Source organism: Dendrobates tinctorius, unplaced genomic scaffold, assembly GCF_039654945.1.
Source record: "Dendrobates tinctorius isolate UK_male_01 unplaced genomic scaffold, ASM3965494v1 ptg000030l, whole genome shotgun sequence".
In the NCBI taxonomy this organism is placed as follows: domain Eukaryota; kingdom Metazoa; phylum Chordata; class Amphibia; order Anura; family Dendrobatidae; genus Dendrobates; species Dendrobates tinctorius.
Genome location: NW_027361698.1, coordinates 26,531,017 through 26,544,584, shown reverse-complemented (window position 1 = coordinate 26,544,584; position 13,568 = coordinate 26,531,017). Strand labels below are relative to the sequence as shown.

The window sequence follows — 13,568 nt, the reverse complement described above, 5'->3', positions numbered from 1 at the left end:
TGCCTGACAGATGCAGCTTGTACTGAGCAGTGCGAGACATCAGCAGCAGTAGGGACACTAAAGACAGGTCAATCAGGATAGGTGGATGGAGAAAATATTTTAAAGTAATTCTGTCATCAGGTTTTTGTTATGTAATCTGAGAGCAGCATGATGTAGGAAACAGACTCTGATTCCAGTGATCTGTCATTTACTGGACTGTGTTGTTTCAATTAAATCAGTGTTTAATCAGTAGAAGATTATCACTAAAGGATTAGTTGCCTTGTGCCATGTAGTCCTCTGTATAACTTGGCTCCCACTACTGACCAGCAGCTTTCTGCCTATACTCAATTTACACGGAAAGCTGTCAGTCAGTGGTGTAAGGGTTATACAGAGATCTGCATTTGATGAACTATTAGATCTGCAGCAGAGAAAACAATGATTTTATCAAAATGACAGCAAGCGGCCCAGTAAGTGATGCATCACTGGATTCCGAGCCACTTCTTCATGCTGCTCTCAGAAAAGGTTGCAAATACACATTGCTTTTTAAGGGGTTGTCCACTATTAGGACAACCACTTCTTGAACAAAAGTATTTGGCCCCGATAGAATAAAAAGCTTATACTGACCTCCTGTGCTGGCGCCATTCCAGCAGTGTCAGCACTCATGGTCCCGGAGCTCTGGTGCGGTGGTATGACACTTGTGCCTCGCGCCCAATCAGTGCTGGCGTCACTATACCCACCTTCGTACGGACTGAACATGAAGAGGAAGTCCGGGCTGCAGCTGATCTTTGACTTGAGCTTCATGTTCAATCTGTACTGAGGCAGAGACAGTGATGCTAGCGCCCATTGGGTGCCATGTGACATTCCATAGCACCAGGACTCCGGGACACTGCTGGAACGGCGCCAGCACGGGAGGAGAGTATAGGCTTTATTATATTATCGGAGCCACATATTTAGTTCAAGGAGAGACAACCTCTTCAAGCAATTAGCTGTGCCACGTAATACAGCGTTCTTATCATGTCCGAGAGATCTGTGTGTTCATATCTGCAGTTTGCATTGTGAAGTCTGGTGACAGATCCGCTTTAAGATAGAATATGGACTTGCATTGGCTTTCTTAGCTGCTCGACCATCACAGTGTTTCACAAGTCTTTCAAAGAGGTTTTACTAAGCAACGAGAAGTTTGTTTACTGGTGGGGTGGATTGGAAAGAAGGAGCGCATAGGAAATGATTACAATGTGCGGGCTGCTGCGTAAAGGAAAATCAGCCGTCTGGTGGTGGAGAGAGCACATGTGTGGCCGGGGCAGCGCTGCACAGCTGGCAACTTCTGGCTATTCAGGTGACTGCAGGACAGATGTTTGTTCCCCTGCAGGCTATCCGCCTCGTTTCTGTTACTCCATTGGAATGAGTGTTTTTTAGCCTTATTGGAAAAATGATTTACTAAGTGAATTGATATTCAGATGTTTGCCCACAGTTCAGTCTGGCAGTTCAGGCCACAACTGTGTACAGAAAGCTGCCATAACAAAGCTTGTTATCAGGCAGCACCATAGAGTCTCTTAAAAGAGAGTTTGGTATAATCAGAGACTAAAGGGCCTGTCACACTAAGCGATATCTCTAGCAATATCGCTATAACTTGTGACGTTATAGCGATATCGCTGTGTCTGATACTTACCTACGACCGCTCCCCCGCTGGTTATCGCTGATCGCGCGAGAACGACCTGGACCGTTTCTCATCGTCAGCTTTCTGCGGCGCTTCCTGTGGAGAGACGAGCGACAAGCGTGGAGCCGGGCGGGAGGACGCAGGATCGCCTAGTGTGACAGGTAAGTAGCGATCCTCGTCCCCAGCGATGTCGCTGGTGAGATCTGCCTGTGTGGCAGCTCACTAGCGACCACTTAGCGATGTACCAGCGATCCTGACCGCGTCATATCGCTGGTCGGGATCGCTGGTGCAGCGCTAAGTGTGACAGTACCTTTAGCGTTATGTAAACCCCCAATAACCATGCCTTGTTTGTAATTTGCTCTTGTATTGTTTGCTCTTGTAGGTTAAATAGGTTATATAAAGCAAGAGATAAAGCGCTAAAGGCCCCATCACACACAGCGAGACCGCCAGCGAGATCGCTGATTTTGTGTCGTTATAGCGATATTGCTAGCGATATTGCTTAGGGTGGTTTCACATTAGTGTTTCAGGGCGCAGCGACGGCCTGCGCATAGCCGCTGCTAAGCCCCGCCCCTGCCGCGCCTCCTCCGGTAGCTCCGCCTATGGGCGTATGACGCTGCATGCATCCTGCATCCTCTATCTTTATCACTGGGGACGCAGGCCGTGCGCAGTATGCATTTGGCGGCGCATGCGTCTATTTGATGGTGCGCCGACCAGCGCCAAACGCAACCTGTTGCAATTTGGTTGCGCTCGGCGCACCGTCAAAAGGACGCAAGCGCCGCCAAATGCAAACTGCGCACGGCCTGCGTCCCCAGTGGTAAAGATAGGGGACGCAGGATGCATGCAGCGTCATGCGCCCGTAGGCGGAGCTACTGGATGAGGCGCAGCAGGGGGCGGGGCTTAGCGGCGGCCGTGCGCAGGCCGTCGCTGCGCCCTAAAATGCCAATGTGAAACCACCCTTAGTGTGACAGGCCCTTTAGGCTGCTATTGCACACTGGTAACAGCAAGGTCAAGTATATAAAAATCTGCTCTTCCTAGCCTTCCATATATTAGATGTTGCCTGCTGTCCCCTCTTACCACCATTAGCCGGATCATTGCCAGGTCAGTGTTTCACTTTATTTTAATTCTAGGATTGGGCAGAGTGGACTATTATATGCAAGACACCCCACAATGGTGAGAAGGACATGTAGCTCTGTGGATATAGCCATGGATTATTTATTTCCCTTGCCCGTATGTCAAAGGCTTGGCAGGGAAAGTAGCTACCATTACTACTGCAATCCTTTCCTTTCTATAGTGATGTTGTCCATGTTGTGAGGGAGCAACAAATGGAAGGACTCAAGCCCAATTTGTGGAAACCAAAGACAATTTACAAGTTTATCAGAGCAAAAGACTTGGTGGAGTCTATTCAAGGACTGACTGACACTACTTTAGGGACTTTAGAGACTTATCTGCTTTTTGGTAGGTTATCCAATGGACAAAATGACTTGTTATTGGTGGCTATATCAGGGGTTAGGTGGTGGGATGTGGAGGAAGTCTCATGCAACCGGTGGAATGCCCAAAGGGGTAACTTCACAGAATAGACAACTGTAGAAGTGCCCCTTTGGTCAGGATTAGTGTTGAGCATTCCGATACCGCAAGTATCGGGTATCGGCCGATACTTGCTGTATCGGAATTCCGATACCGACTTCCGATATTTTTTCAATATCGGAATTCGGCATCGGAATCGGAAGTTCAGTTGATTGACGGCCTGACGTCATCATGATGCGCGGTGTGTGCGCATCATGATGCGCCGTCATTTCGGGCCTTCCGGGGTCTCTGCCGGCCTGCCGGGGGGCTGTGCCGGCCTGCCGGGGGGCTGTGTGGACTGCCCGGGGTCTGTACCGGCCTGCCGGGGGGCTGTGCCGGCCTGCCGGTCGTCTGTGCACCCTGTGGGGGTCTGTACCGGCCTGCCGGGGGGCTGTGCCGGCCTGCCGGGGGGCTGTGCTGATGTCCGGGGGTCTGTGCAAGCATCGTCCGATGGGACTACAAGTCCCATCGGGCGATGCCTGCTACCATGACAGTGATTGACACATTAGCCAATGATGGGACAGTAGTAGTCCCATCATCCGGCTAATGTGTTAAATGTTACTACATACATACTACATGCATGCTACATACATACTACATGCTACATACATACTACATATATACTACATACATACTACATACATGCTACATACATACTACATGCATGCTACATACATACTACATGCTACATACATACTACATGCATGCTACATACATACTACATATATACTACATACATACTACATACATGCTACATACATACTGCATGCTACATACATACTACATACATACTACATACATACTACATGCATGCTACATACATACTACATATATACTACATGCATGCTACATACATACTACATGCTACATACATACTACATATATACTACATACATACTACATACATGCTACATACATACTGCATGCTACATACATACTACATACATACTACATACATACTACATGCATGCTACATACATACTACATGCATGCTACATACATACTACATGCATGCTACATGCATGCTACATACATACTACATGCTACATACATACCACATACATACTACATATATACTACATGCATGCTACATACATACTACATGCTACATACATACCACATACATACTACATACATACTACATGCTACATACATACTACATATATACTACATGCATGCTACATACATACTACATGCTACATACATACCACATACATACTACATACATACTACATACATACTACATGCTACATACATACTACATATATACTACATGCATGCTACATGCTACATACATACCACATACATACTACATACATGCTACATATATACTACATGCATGCTACATACATACTACATATATACTACATGCATGCTACATACATACTACATGCTACATGCATGCTACATACATACTACATACATACTACATGCTACATACATACCACATATATACTACATACATACAATACATTCATACAATACATACATAGACATACAGTACATATAACATAGAGTAACATACTTACCAATACTTGTCACATTGTTCCCCGAAGCCATTGTCTTTTCCGGAATAAATATTAACATAACAAACCACAAAAATACTCACCCACGATCCGAAGCAGTCCACGAGTGTGTCCCACGACGATCTTGGGTAGAGAACTGCAGCATCAGATGATGCTGCCGTTCTCTACGGGCTGCAGGAATCCAATGACGGAAGGTAGGTATCCTTCCGCACTGTATTCCTCCGCCACTTAAAAAAAAAAAGTCCCTAGTCTCACTTTATGCCATTGCTGTGTGGGAATTTCCCACACAGCAATGGCATAAAGTGAGACTAGGGACTTTTTTTTTTTTTAAGTGGAGGAGGAATACAGTGCGGAAGGATACCTACCTTCCGTCATTGGATTCCTGCAGCCCGTAGAGAACGGCAGCAACAGCTGATGCTGCAGTTCTCTACCCAAGATCGTCGTGGGACACACTCGTGGACTGCTTCGGATCGTGGGTGAGTATTTTTGTGGTTTGTTATGTTAATATTTATTCCGGAAAAGACAATGGCTTCGGGGAACAATGTGACAAGTATTGGTAAGTATGTTACTCTATGTTATATGTACTGTATGTCTATGTATGTATTGTATGAATGTATTGTATGTATGTAGTATATATGTGGTATGTATGTAGCATGTAGTATGTATGTAGTATGTATGTAGCATGCATGTAGCATGCAGTATGTATGTAGCATGCATGTAGTATATATGTAGTATGTATGTGGTATGTATGTAGCATGTAGTATGTATGTAGCATGCATGTAGTATGTATGTAGCATGCATGTAGTATATATGTAGTATGTATGTAGCATGTAGTATGTAGCATGCATGTAGTATATATGTAGTATGTATGTAGCATGTAGTATGTATGTAGCATGCATGTAGTATATATGTAGTATGTATGTAGCATGTAGTATGTAGCATGCATGTAGTATATATGTAGTATGTATGTAGCATGTAGTATGTATGTAGCATGCATGTAGTATATATGTAGTATGTATGTAGCATGTAGTATGTATGTAGCATGCATGTAGTATGTATGTAGCATGCATGTAGTATGTATATGGTATGTATGTAGCATGTAGTATGTATGTAGCATGCATGTAGTATATATGTGTTATGTATGTGGTATGTATGTAGCATGCATGTAGCATGCATGTAGTATGTATGTAGTATGTATGTAGTATATATGTAGTATGTATGTAGCATGTAGTATGTATGTAGTATGTATGTAGCATGCATGTAGCATGCAGTATGTATGTAGCATGCATGTAGTATATATGTAGTATGTATGTAGCATGTAGTATGTAGCATGCATGTAGTATATATGTAGTATGTAGCATGTAGTATGTATGTAGCATGCATGTAGTATATATGTGTTATGTATGTAGCATGTAGCATGCATGTAGTATGTATGTAGTATATATGTGGTATGTATGTAGCATGCAGTATGTATGTAGCATGCATGTAGTATATATGTAGTATGTATGTTGCATGTAGTATTTATGTAGTATGAATGTAGCATGTATGTAGTATGTAGTATGAATGTAGCATGTATGTAGTATGCATGTTGTATGTATGTAGCATGTAATTTTTTTTTTTTTTTTTTTACATTTAACACATTAGCCGGATGATGGGACTACTACTATCCCATCATTGGCTAATGTGTCAATCACTGTCATGGTAGCAGGCATCGCCCGATGGGACTTGTAGTCCCATCGGACGATGCCTGCACAGACCCCCGGAGCCTGCACAGCCCCCCGGCAGGCCGGCACAGCCCCCCGGCAGGCCGGCACAGCCCCCCGGAGCCTGCACAGCCCCCCGGCAGGCCGGCACAGCCCCCCGGCAGGCCGGCACAGCCCCCCGGCAGGCCGGCACAGCCCCCCGGAGCCTGCACAGACCACCGGCAGGCCGGCACAGACCACCGGAGCCTGCACAGACCCCCTGGCAGGCCGGCACAGCCCCCCGAAAGGCCCGTACAGACCCCAGAGAGGCTGTACAAGGGCAGGAAAGGGTTTTTCTTATTCCGATACCGGAAGTCCCATAGACTTGAATGGGACTTCCGGTATCGGAATCGGCGATACCGATACTTTTTTTAAAGATCGGCCGATACCATCCGATACGATACTTTGAAGTATCGGACGGTATCGCTCAACTCTAGTCAGGATCTATTAGTCGACCTGGAACACAATTTGTACCCAAGAGATGACTATAATAATCTCTATATTTATATAGCGCTAACATATTCCGCAGCGCTTTACAGTTTTCACACGTTATCATCTCTGTCCCCATTGAGGCTCACACTCTAAATTCCCTATCAGTATGTCTTTGGAATGTGGGAGGAAACTGGAGCACCTGGGGGAAACCCACGCAAACACGGGGAGAACATACAAACTCCTATTGTATTAATAGGTACTTTATAAACTTTATCCTTGAGTTTACAATTTGCTTCAAAACCAAGAAGCCTTACTGTACACCCTGTCACCTAGGGACACTACATGGCTAGCCTGGACTTCCCTTGCCTGGATAAAGCTGATCCAAAGCCTGCTCAGAGACTATTCCATTTTGGACAGTCTGGATGTAGTAGAAGAGCATGAACACCCCTCTCCTTCCCCCTCTCCCCTTCCCATGTCTGCTTCAGCCTCAGGATCCCCCCACCCTGTTCCCTTCATCCCACTCGCCACCATTCATCACCGTCTGTAAGGCTTAGGTGTCGGTATGTTAGTGTAAGGGGACATTTCTGCTATATGTGGTACTTTCCTGCTATGACGTATAATGCATAGCATCTAATGACACATGTACAGAGACTATGATCAGCTTTATTTGGGACACTGGCGCCATTGGAAGGCAATTACAGGGACTGTGTGCCGCTGCTCCCCTACTGTCTGCTGAAGACTGCGAACTTTAGACAGTAAGAAATGGAATACGCTGGAAAAAACCAGATAAGATAACGTAACGTGTAGATTAGGTTCTTTCCTTCCTGGTTTTTTTTTTCCTGTGCAGTCACCGAGTGATTTACAGGACAACAGACAAGGCTTCAGTACTGGTGATCCTCCTGAATAATAGGAAGGGTCGCCCAGCCCTCCGCTTTTGTTAGTTGGCTCCAGTGTTATATGCTGGTATAATCCTATTTGTGAGAGAACAATGAGGATTGGACAGATCATATGGGATAACAGAGTTTCTATCTTTCTATATATCTATCAAATTCAAAGAAGCTTTATTGGCAGAACTAAATACACATTAGTTTTGCCAAAGCAAGTGTACAAAAGGGAATAGGGATAGGGGCTGTAGGAAAGGTGGATGGGGCAGATCCAGGATGGGGCTATAGAAGTCTATCTATCTACCTATCCCGTATCTGTCTATCTATCCCATATCTTATCTATCCATCTATCTATCCCATATCTATCTATCTATCTATCTGTCTATCTATCTATCCATCCATCTATCTATCTATCTATCCCATATCTATCTATCTATCTATCTATCTATCTATCTATCTATCTATCTGTCTATCTATCCAATATCTATCTATATATCTATCTACCTATCCCATATCTATCTATCCCATATCTATCTATCTATCTATCCCATATCTATCTATCTGTCTATCTATCCAATATCTATCTATATATCTATCTACCTATCCCATATCTATCTATCTATCCCATATAAATCTATCTATCTATTTATCTATCTATCTATCTATCTATCTATCTATCTATCTATCTATCTATCCTGTGTCTATCTATCCCATAGCTATCTATTTATCCCACGTCTATCTCGTATCTATCTATCTTTCTATCTATCTTTCTATCTATCTATCTATCCTGTATTTGTCTATCTATCTATCTATCTATCTATCTATCTATCTATCTATCTATCTATCTATCTAGGCATGGATAGGCTAAATGAGAGGTGAGTCAATAGAGCCAGGGCCCATCTAATGAGGCCACCTTGTCCCTGTGGACGGTTTTTACACTCTTTGATCAATAACGTTATGTTGCAGTAGTGGAATTCCTATATTCCTTCATTGTAGGCTGCTGTTGTATATACTTCTGTCTATTTCAATCATATCTTTTTACCATATAGCTGTCTACATTTCAATTATCTATTTTTGAGCATTATAATATAGGAATACCACTGTACAGTGAAATCACATTACAGATTTTTAGCACATTGTTGACAAATATTTGCAATTTGTCATATGACGTGTAGAACTTGATCATTCTTTTATATGTAAACTTTAGCAATTTCCTTAGGGCCAATTCAGTTACCCAAGTTCTCTTCTGTAAATATTAGGACATGTGTGATTAGACCCAGAAATGGGAGACGCGGCTTCCTTTTGTAATGTGCTCGGAGATCTGCTGTTTGTTCTTTTCGGAAATGCCTCGTCACTTGTGGTCAGTGTGCTGCTGGCACCAGACTTCTTTCTCCACCGCTCAGTAGGATGGCATGATTAGGTAGTATGGGGATCTTGTGTTATTTTCAGACCAACTTCACACAGTATACTGCCATACTCATTGTCTGAGTGCAGATGGGAATGATCTACTAGAGGGTCTGCTCTACCTCAACTATTAGGTCTCCTCTAATTTTGGGTACACTGACATTCAGGACATTTTGGCACTAGGTATTAATGCTGTTTACTTTCCAGTTACTGTCAGCTGTGATCCTGAGTCAGGGATGTAATGTCCCACATTGCTATAGTACATGGATGGTACAAGGAACATATGGTACCATGCAACAGAATAACACCAATACAACCCTATAGTATATGATGCAGAATGTGTCCTGATTCTTAATTATTTAGGAATATGTATATCTGAAGCAGCACGACTAATAAAGTACTGAAATGATAGTCGGTTCATATTCCACAGTGGAGATAGCTGCTCTGCATTGGGACTTACCCTATGTGCTTTTTCCTCAGCTCAATGGTTTTCTCCTTGCAGTATGGCTCACACATTTCGGCTCCTGTCAATCTCCCCCTGGCACAGAACTGCAGATCAGCTGAGCTCCCAGGACTCTTGTGTGACCACAGGCTGTGAGGTGTGAGAGCTGCTCTCTTGCTTTTTGCTCTCACCCTATTTGGCTGAGTTTTCTAAGGACACTGCCTCTTCCACTCCCCTCTCCCGCCTCTGCCTGACATTAACTCCTACAATGGTGATGGGCTAGCAAATGGTTAACTTTTCCAACTTTTGTTCTAGCCGAGGACATCAAAGCGGTAACATACGCCTTCGAAATGTCTTCTACACAGTTATTGTACCGACTCCATGCCCCCATTTGCATGGGCACAAATGTCCTGCTGACTGTTCAGTAGTTAATTTCAATTATTAGCCTACAAACTTTGCATTCTTGTGCTTTCCTAACTCTTTTGCCCTCTTGTGAATCCCAATATTAGAAGCTACCCATAGTCTTTATATTCAGATGCTCAAGTAAAAACAATAGAATCTGAACAAATAGCAAAAAAGAAAAAAAAAGCTGATCAGATCTATCAAAAAGTAGCGGCACAAAATAGATTTACAGTTATTTGCTGAACTGTCTGAAGTATTCAAAATACTTTCTGTTGTGTTTGTCACCTTGTTTTATAGCTGTATTGTATGTAATGAAAGCAGTGAGGGATTGAACTAAACGTTAACACATCTGGAGGTGATGGTGCTGCTCAGGATTGCCAACTTGACTTATGTTTTCTGAAGAGCTCAGCAAAAAATCATGGACAAACACTATCTTTTACGGACACATTGGAAAACCATAATAAATCATTATGCTTTTAGGCATGGTTGGACTGGTGTGTCTGGGGCCCACAGTAGGAATTGACTCCATGGGCCCGCCTTACAGCTATGCGGCCCCTGCACATCTACTGTGCGCCACCATAACTGGGATGTACAATTACAGTAGTTTGCATTAAAGGGCTTCTTTGAAAACATGTTATCAACAATCCACAGGTTAGGTAGGTGATAATTTATTGATATGGGGAACTTTTATTCCCATTTTGAAATGGAGCCGCAAGTCAGATGCATCATGCAGCACTTTTAAGGTACTGTCACACCTAGCGATGCACCAGCGATCCCGACCAGCGATATGACGTGGTCAGGATCGCTGGTACATCAGTAAGTGGTCGCTAGTGAGCTGCCACACAGGCAGATCTCACTAGCGACATCGCTGGGGATGGGGGTCGCTACTTACCTGTCACACCAGGCGATCCTGCGTCCACCCGCCCGGCTCCACGCGCCGCTCGTCCTCACAGCAGGAAGCGCCACAGGAAGCTGACGACGAGAAACAGTCCTGAACGTTCTCGCGCGATCAGCGATAACCAGCGGGGGAGCCGGTCGTAAGTATCAGACACAGTGATATCGCTAGCAATATCGCTATAACGTCACTAGTTATAGCGATATTGCTAGCGATATCTCTTAGTGTGACATGCCCTTTAGGGAACAAATGGGATTAGTGATCAAGTCAATCATGCCGCTCCATACTAATGTGGATAAAAGTTGGAGATTCCGTCTATCGGTGAGGGTCCCAATAGTCGAACTCCTACCTATCAATAATTTATCACTTATCCTTAGGCCACGTTCACACATTCAGTATGTGGTCAGTATTTGTAAGCCAAGATTAGGAGTGGAACAATGAGAGGAAAAGTATAATAGACATACGTCACCATTTCTGTATTTTTCCCCCACTCCTGTTTTGGCTTACAAATACTGAACAGGGACAAATACCACCACATCATGACCGGACTACATCTTATCCCACCATACTGACAAATTAATACCCCATACTAGGAGAAATACCGCCACACCATGACCAGACCACATAATACCACCAAATAATGACCAAATAATACTACATATAAGGAACAAATACGACCACACCATGACCAGACTATAAATTATCACCCCGTGGTGACTGAATAATAACACATACAAAGGACAAATACCGCTACGCCTTGACCAGACCACTTACTACCACCAAATAGTGATCGAATAATACTACAATAATGACCATGAATAAACACCACAATACTAATAATGTTAACATTACCACTGTTGACAATGTACACAAGAGCTCTGTATATAGTGTCATTGTACAGATAATACAGTAATCACCAGTAACATTATATAGTGTCAGTGTACAGATAATACAGTAATCACCAGTGACATTATACACAGGAGATCTTTATATAGTGTACAGGTAATGCAGTAATCACCAGTGACATTACACTTTGTACAGGTCACGATTCCAACCCTCAGTGTGTCTGGAATGTAGTTACTGATGGCTCAGCCATCCAATCTGGTACAGGGGAATGATGATGATGTCAGTGCTTTGAGTGGCATCTCAGTGTCAAATCAGGTGCAGGGCGTGCTGAGCTGTCGGTGTTTTGATTGACAGCTCGGCTGTTCAATCTGAGACTGGGTGGTCCTGGCTGTCACAGCATCACAGCACAGAGCTACTGTGTATATTGTCACTGGTAATCCCTGTATTACCTGTACACTATATAAAGACCTCCTGTGTAAAAAGTCACTGGTGATTCCTTTATTACCTGTAGACTGACACTATACACTTAGCTCATGTGTATATAGTGTACAGATAATACAGTGATCACCGGATACATTATACTCAGAAAGCTCTGTATATAGTGTCTTTGTATAGGTAATAAAGGGATCACCTGTGATATTATACACAGGAGCTCTGTATATAGTATATAGCAGGGGTGACTTTTCATGCAGCCCACGGGCAGGTCCCCAGAGTCCGCAATGCTTGTGTGGCAGCCGTATCCTGCCAGCCCTTTAACCCCCAAGTGCATGGTAGGCAACATTCATTACAGAATGCTGCCTGCACATGAATGATGACATCATCAGGGGGAATGGTTAATGCATAATGCACTCCCGTCCTCATGTCCCAGAAGAGGAGCTGCTGCCAGAGAGTCCAGAGCGACCTCTGTGCCGGCAGCTCTGTGCCCATCTGCTGCTGATCTGTGCCCCTCAGCTATGTGCCACCCCTATGATCTCTGTGACCCCCAGCTATGTACCCCAATATGATCTCTGTGCCCCATGTGATCTGTGTGCCCCCAACTATATGCCCCCTGTGATCTCTGTGGCCCCAGCTATGTGCCCCCTGTGAACTCTGTGCCCCATAGCTATATGTCCCCCTGTGATCCCTGTGCCCCCAGCTATGTTCCTCCTGTGATCTCTCTGCCACCAGCTATATTACCCCTGTGATCTCTGTGCCCCCTGTCTATGTGCACCCCTGTGACCTCTGTGGCTCTCAGCTTTGTGCCTCCCTGTGATCTATGTGCCCACTGAGATCCCTGTGCCCCCCTGCTATATACCCCCTGTGATATTTATGCTCCCATGTGATCTCTGTGCCCCCTGTGATCTCTGTCCCCTCCAGCTATGTGCCCCTCCATGATCTCTGTGCCCCCAGCTATGTGCCCATCTGTGATCTCTGTGCACCCCTGCGATTTATGTGCCACCCCCGGTGATCTCTGTGCCCCCAGCTATGTACCCCCTGTTATTTCTGTGCACTCCAGCTATATGCCCCCTGTGATCTATGTGCCCCCCAGCTATGTGCACCCCTGTGATCTCTGTGGCTCCCAGCTTTGTGCCCCCTGTGATATATGTGCCCACCTGTGATCCCTGTGCCCCCCTTCTAAGTACCCCCTGTGATATTTGTGCTCCCATGTGGTCTCTGTGCCCCCTGTGATCTCTGTCCCCTCCAGCTATATGCCCTCCTGCGATCTTTGTGCCCCCTGTCATTTCTGTGTCCCCCTAGGATTTTTTTGCCACCCCCTGGTGATCTGTGTGACATCTATGCCACTCCTGTAATTTATATGA

The 13,568-nt window shown here is 44.6% G+C and overlaps 1 protein-coding gene across 1 annotated transcript in view; it reads right to left on the bottom strand.

Annotated features, from left to right (window-relative positions):
• Window positions 1-9,820, bottom strand: part of ETNPPL (ethanolamine-phosphate phospho-lyase) — a 67,339-nt gene extending 57,519 nt beyond the window's left edge. The window contains exon 1 of the mRNA XM_073571978.1: window positions 9,645-9,820. Coding sequence (XP_073428079.1) covers window positions 9,645-9,700 — 56 coding nt within the window. The 5' untranslated portion in view covers window positions 9,701-9,820. The remainder of the gene's footprint in view (window positions 1-9,644) is intronic.
• Window positions 9,821-13,568: the final 3,748 nt, after the last annotated feature.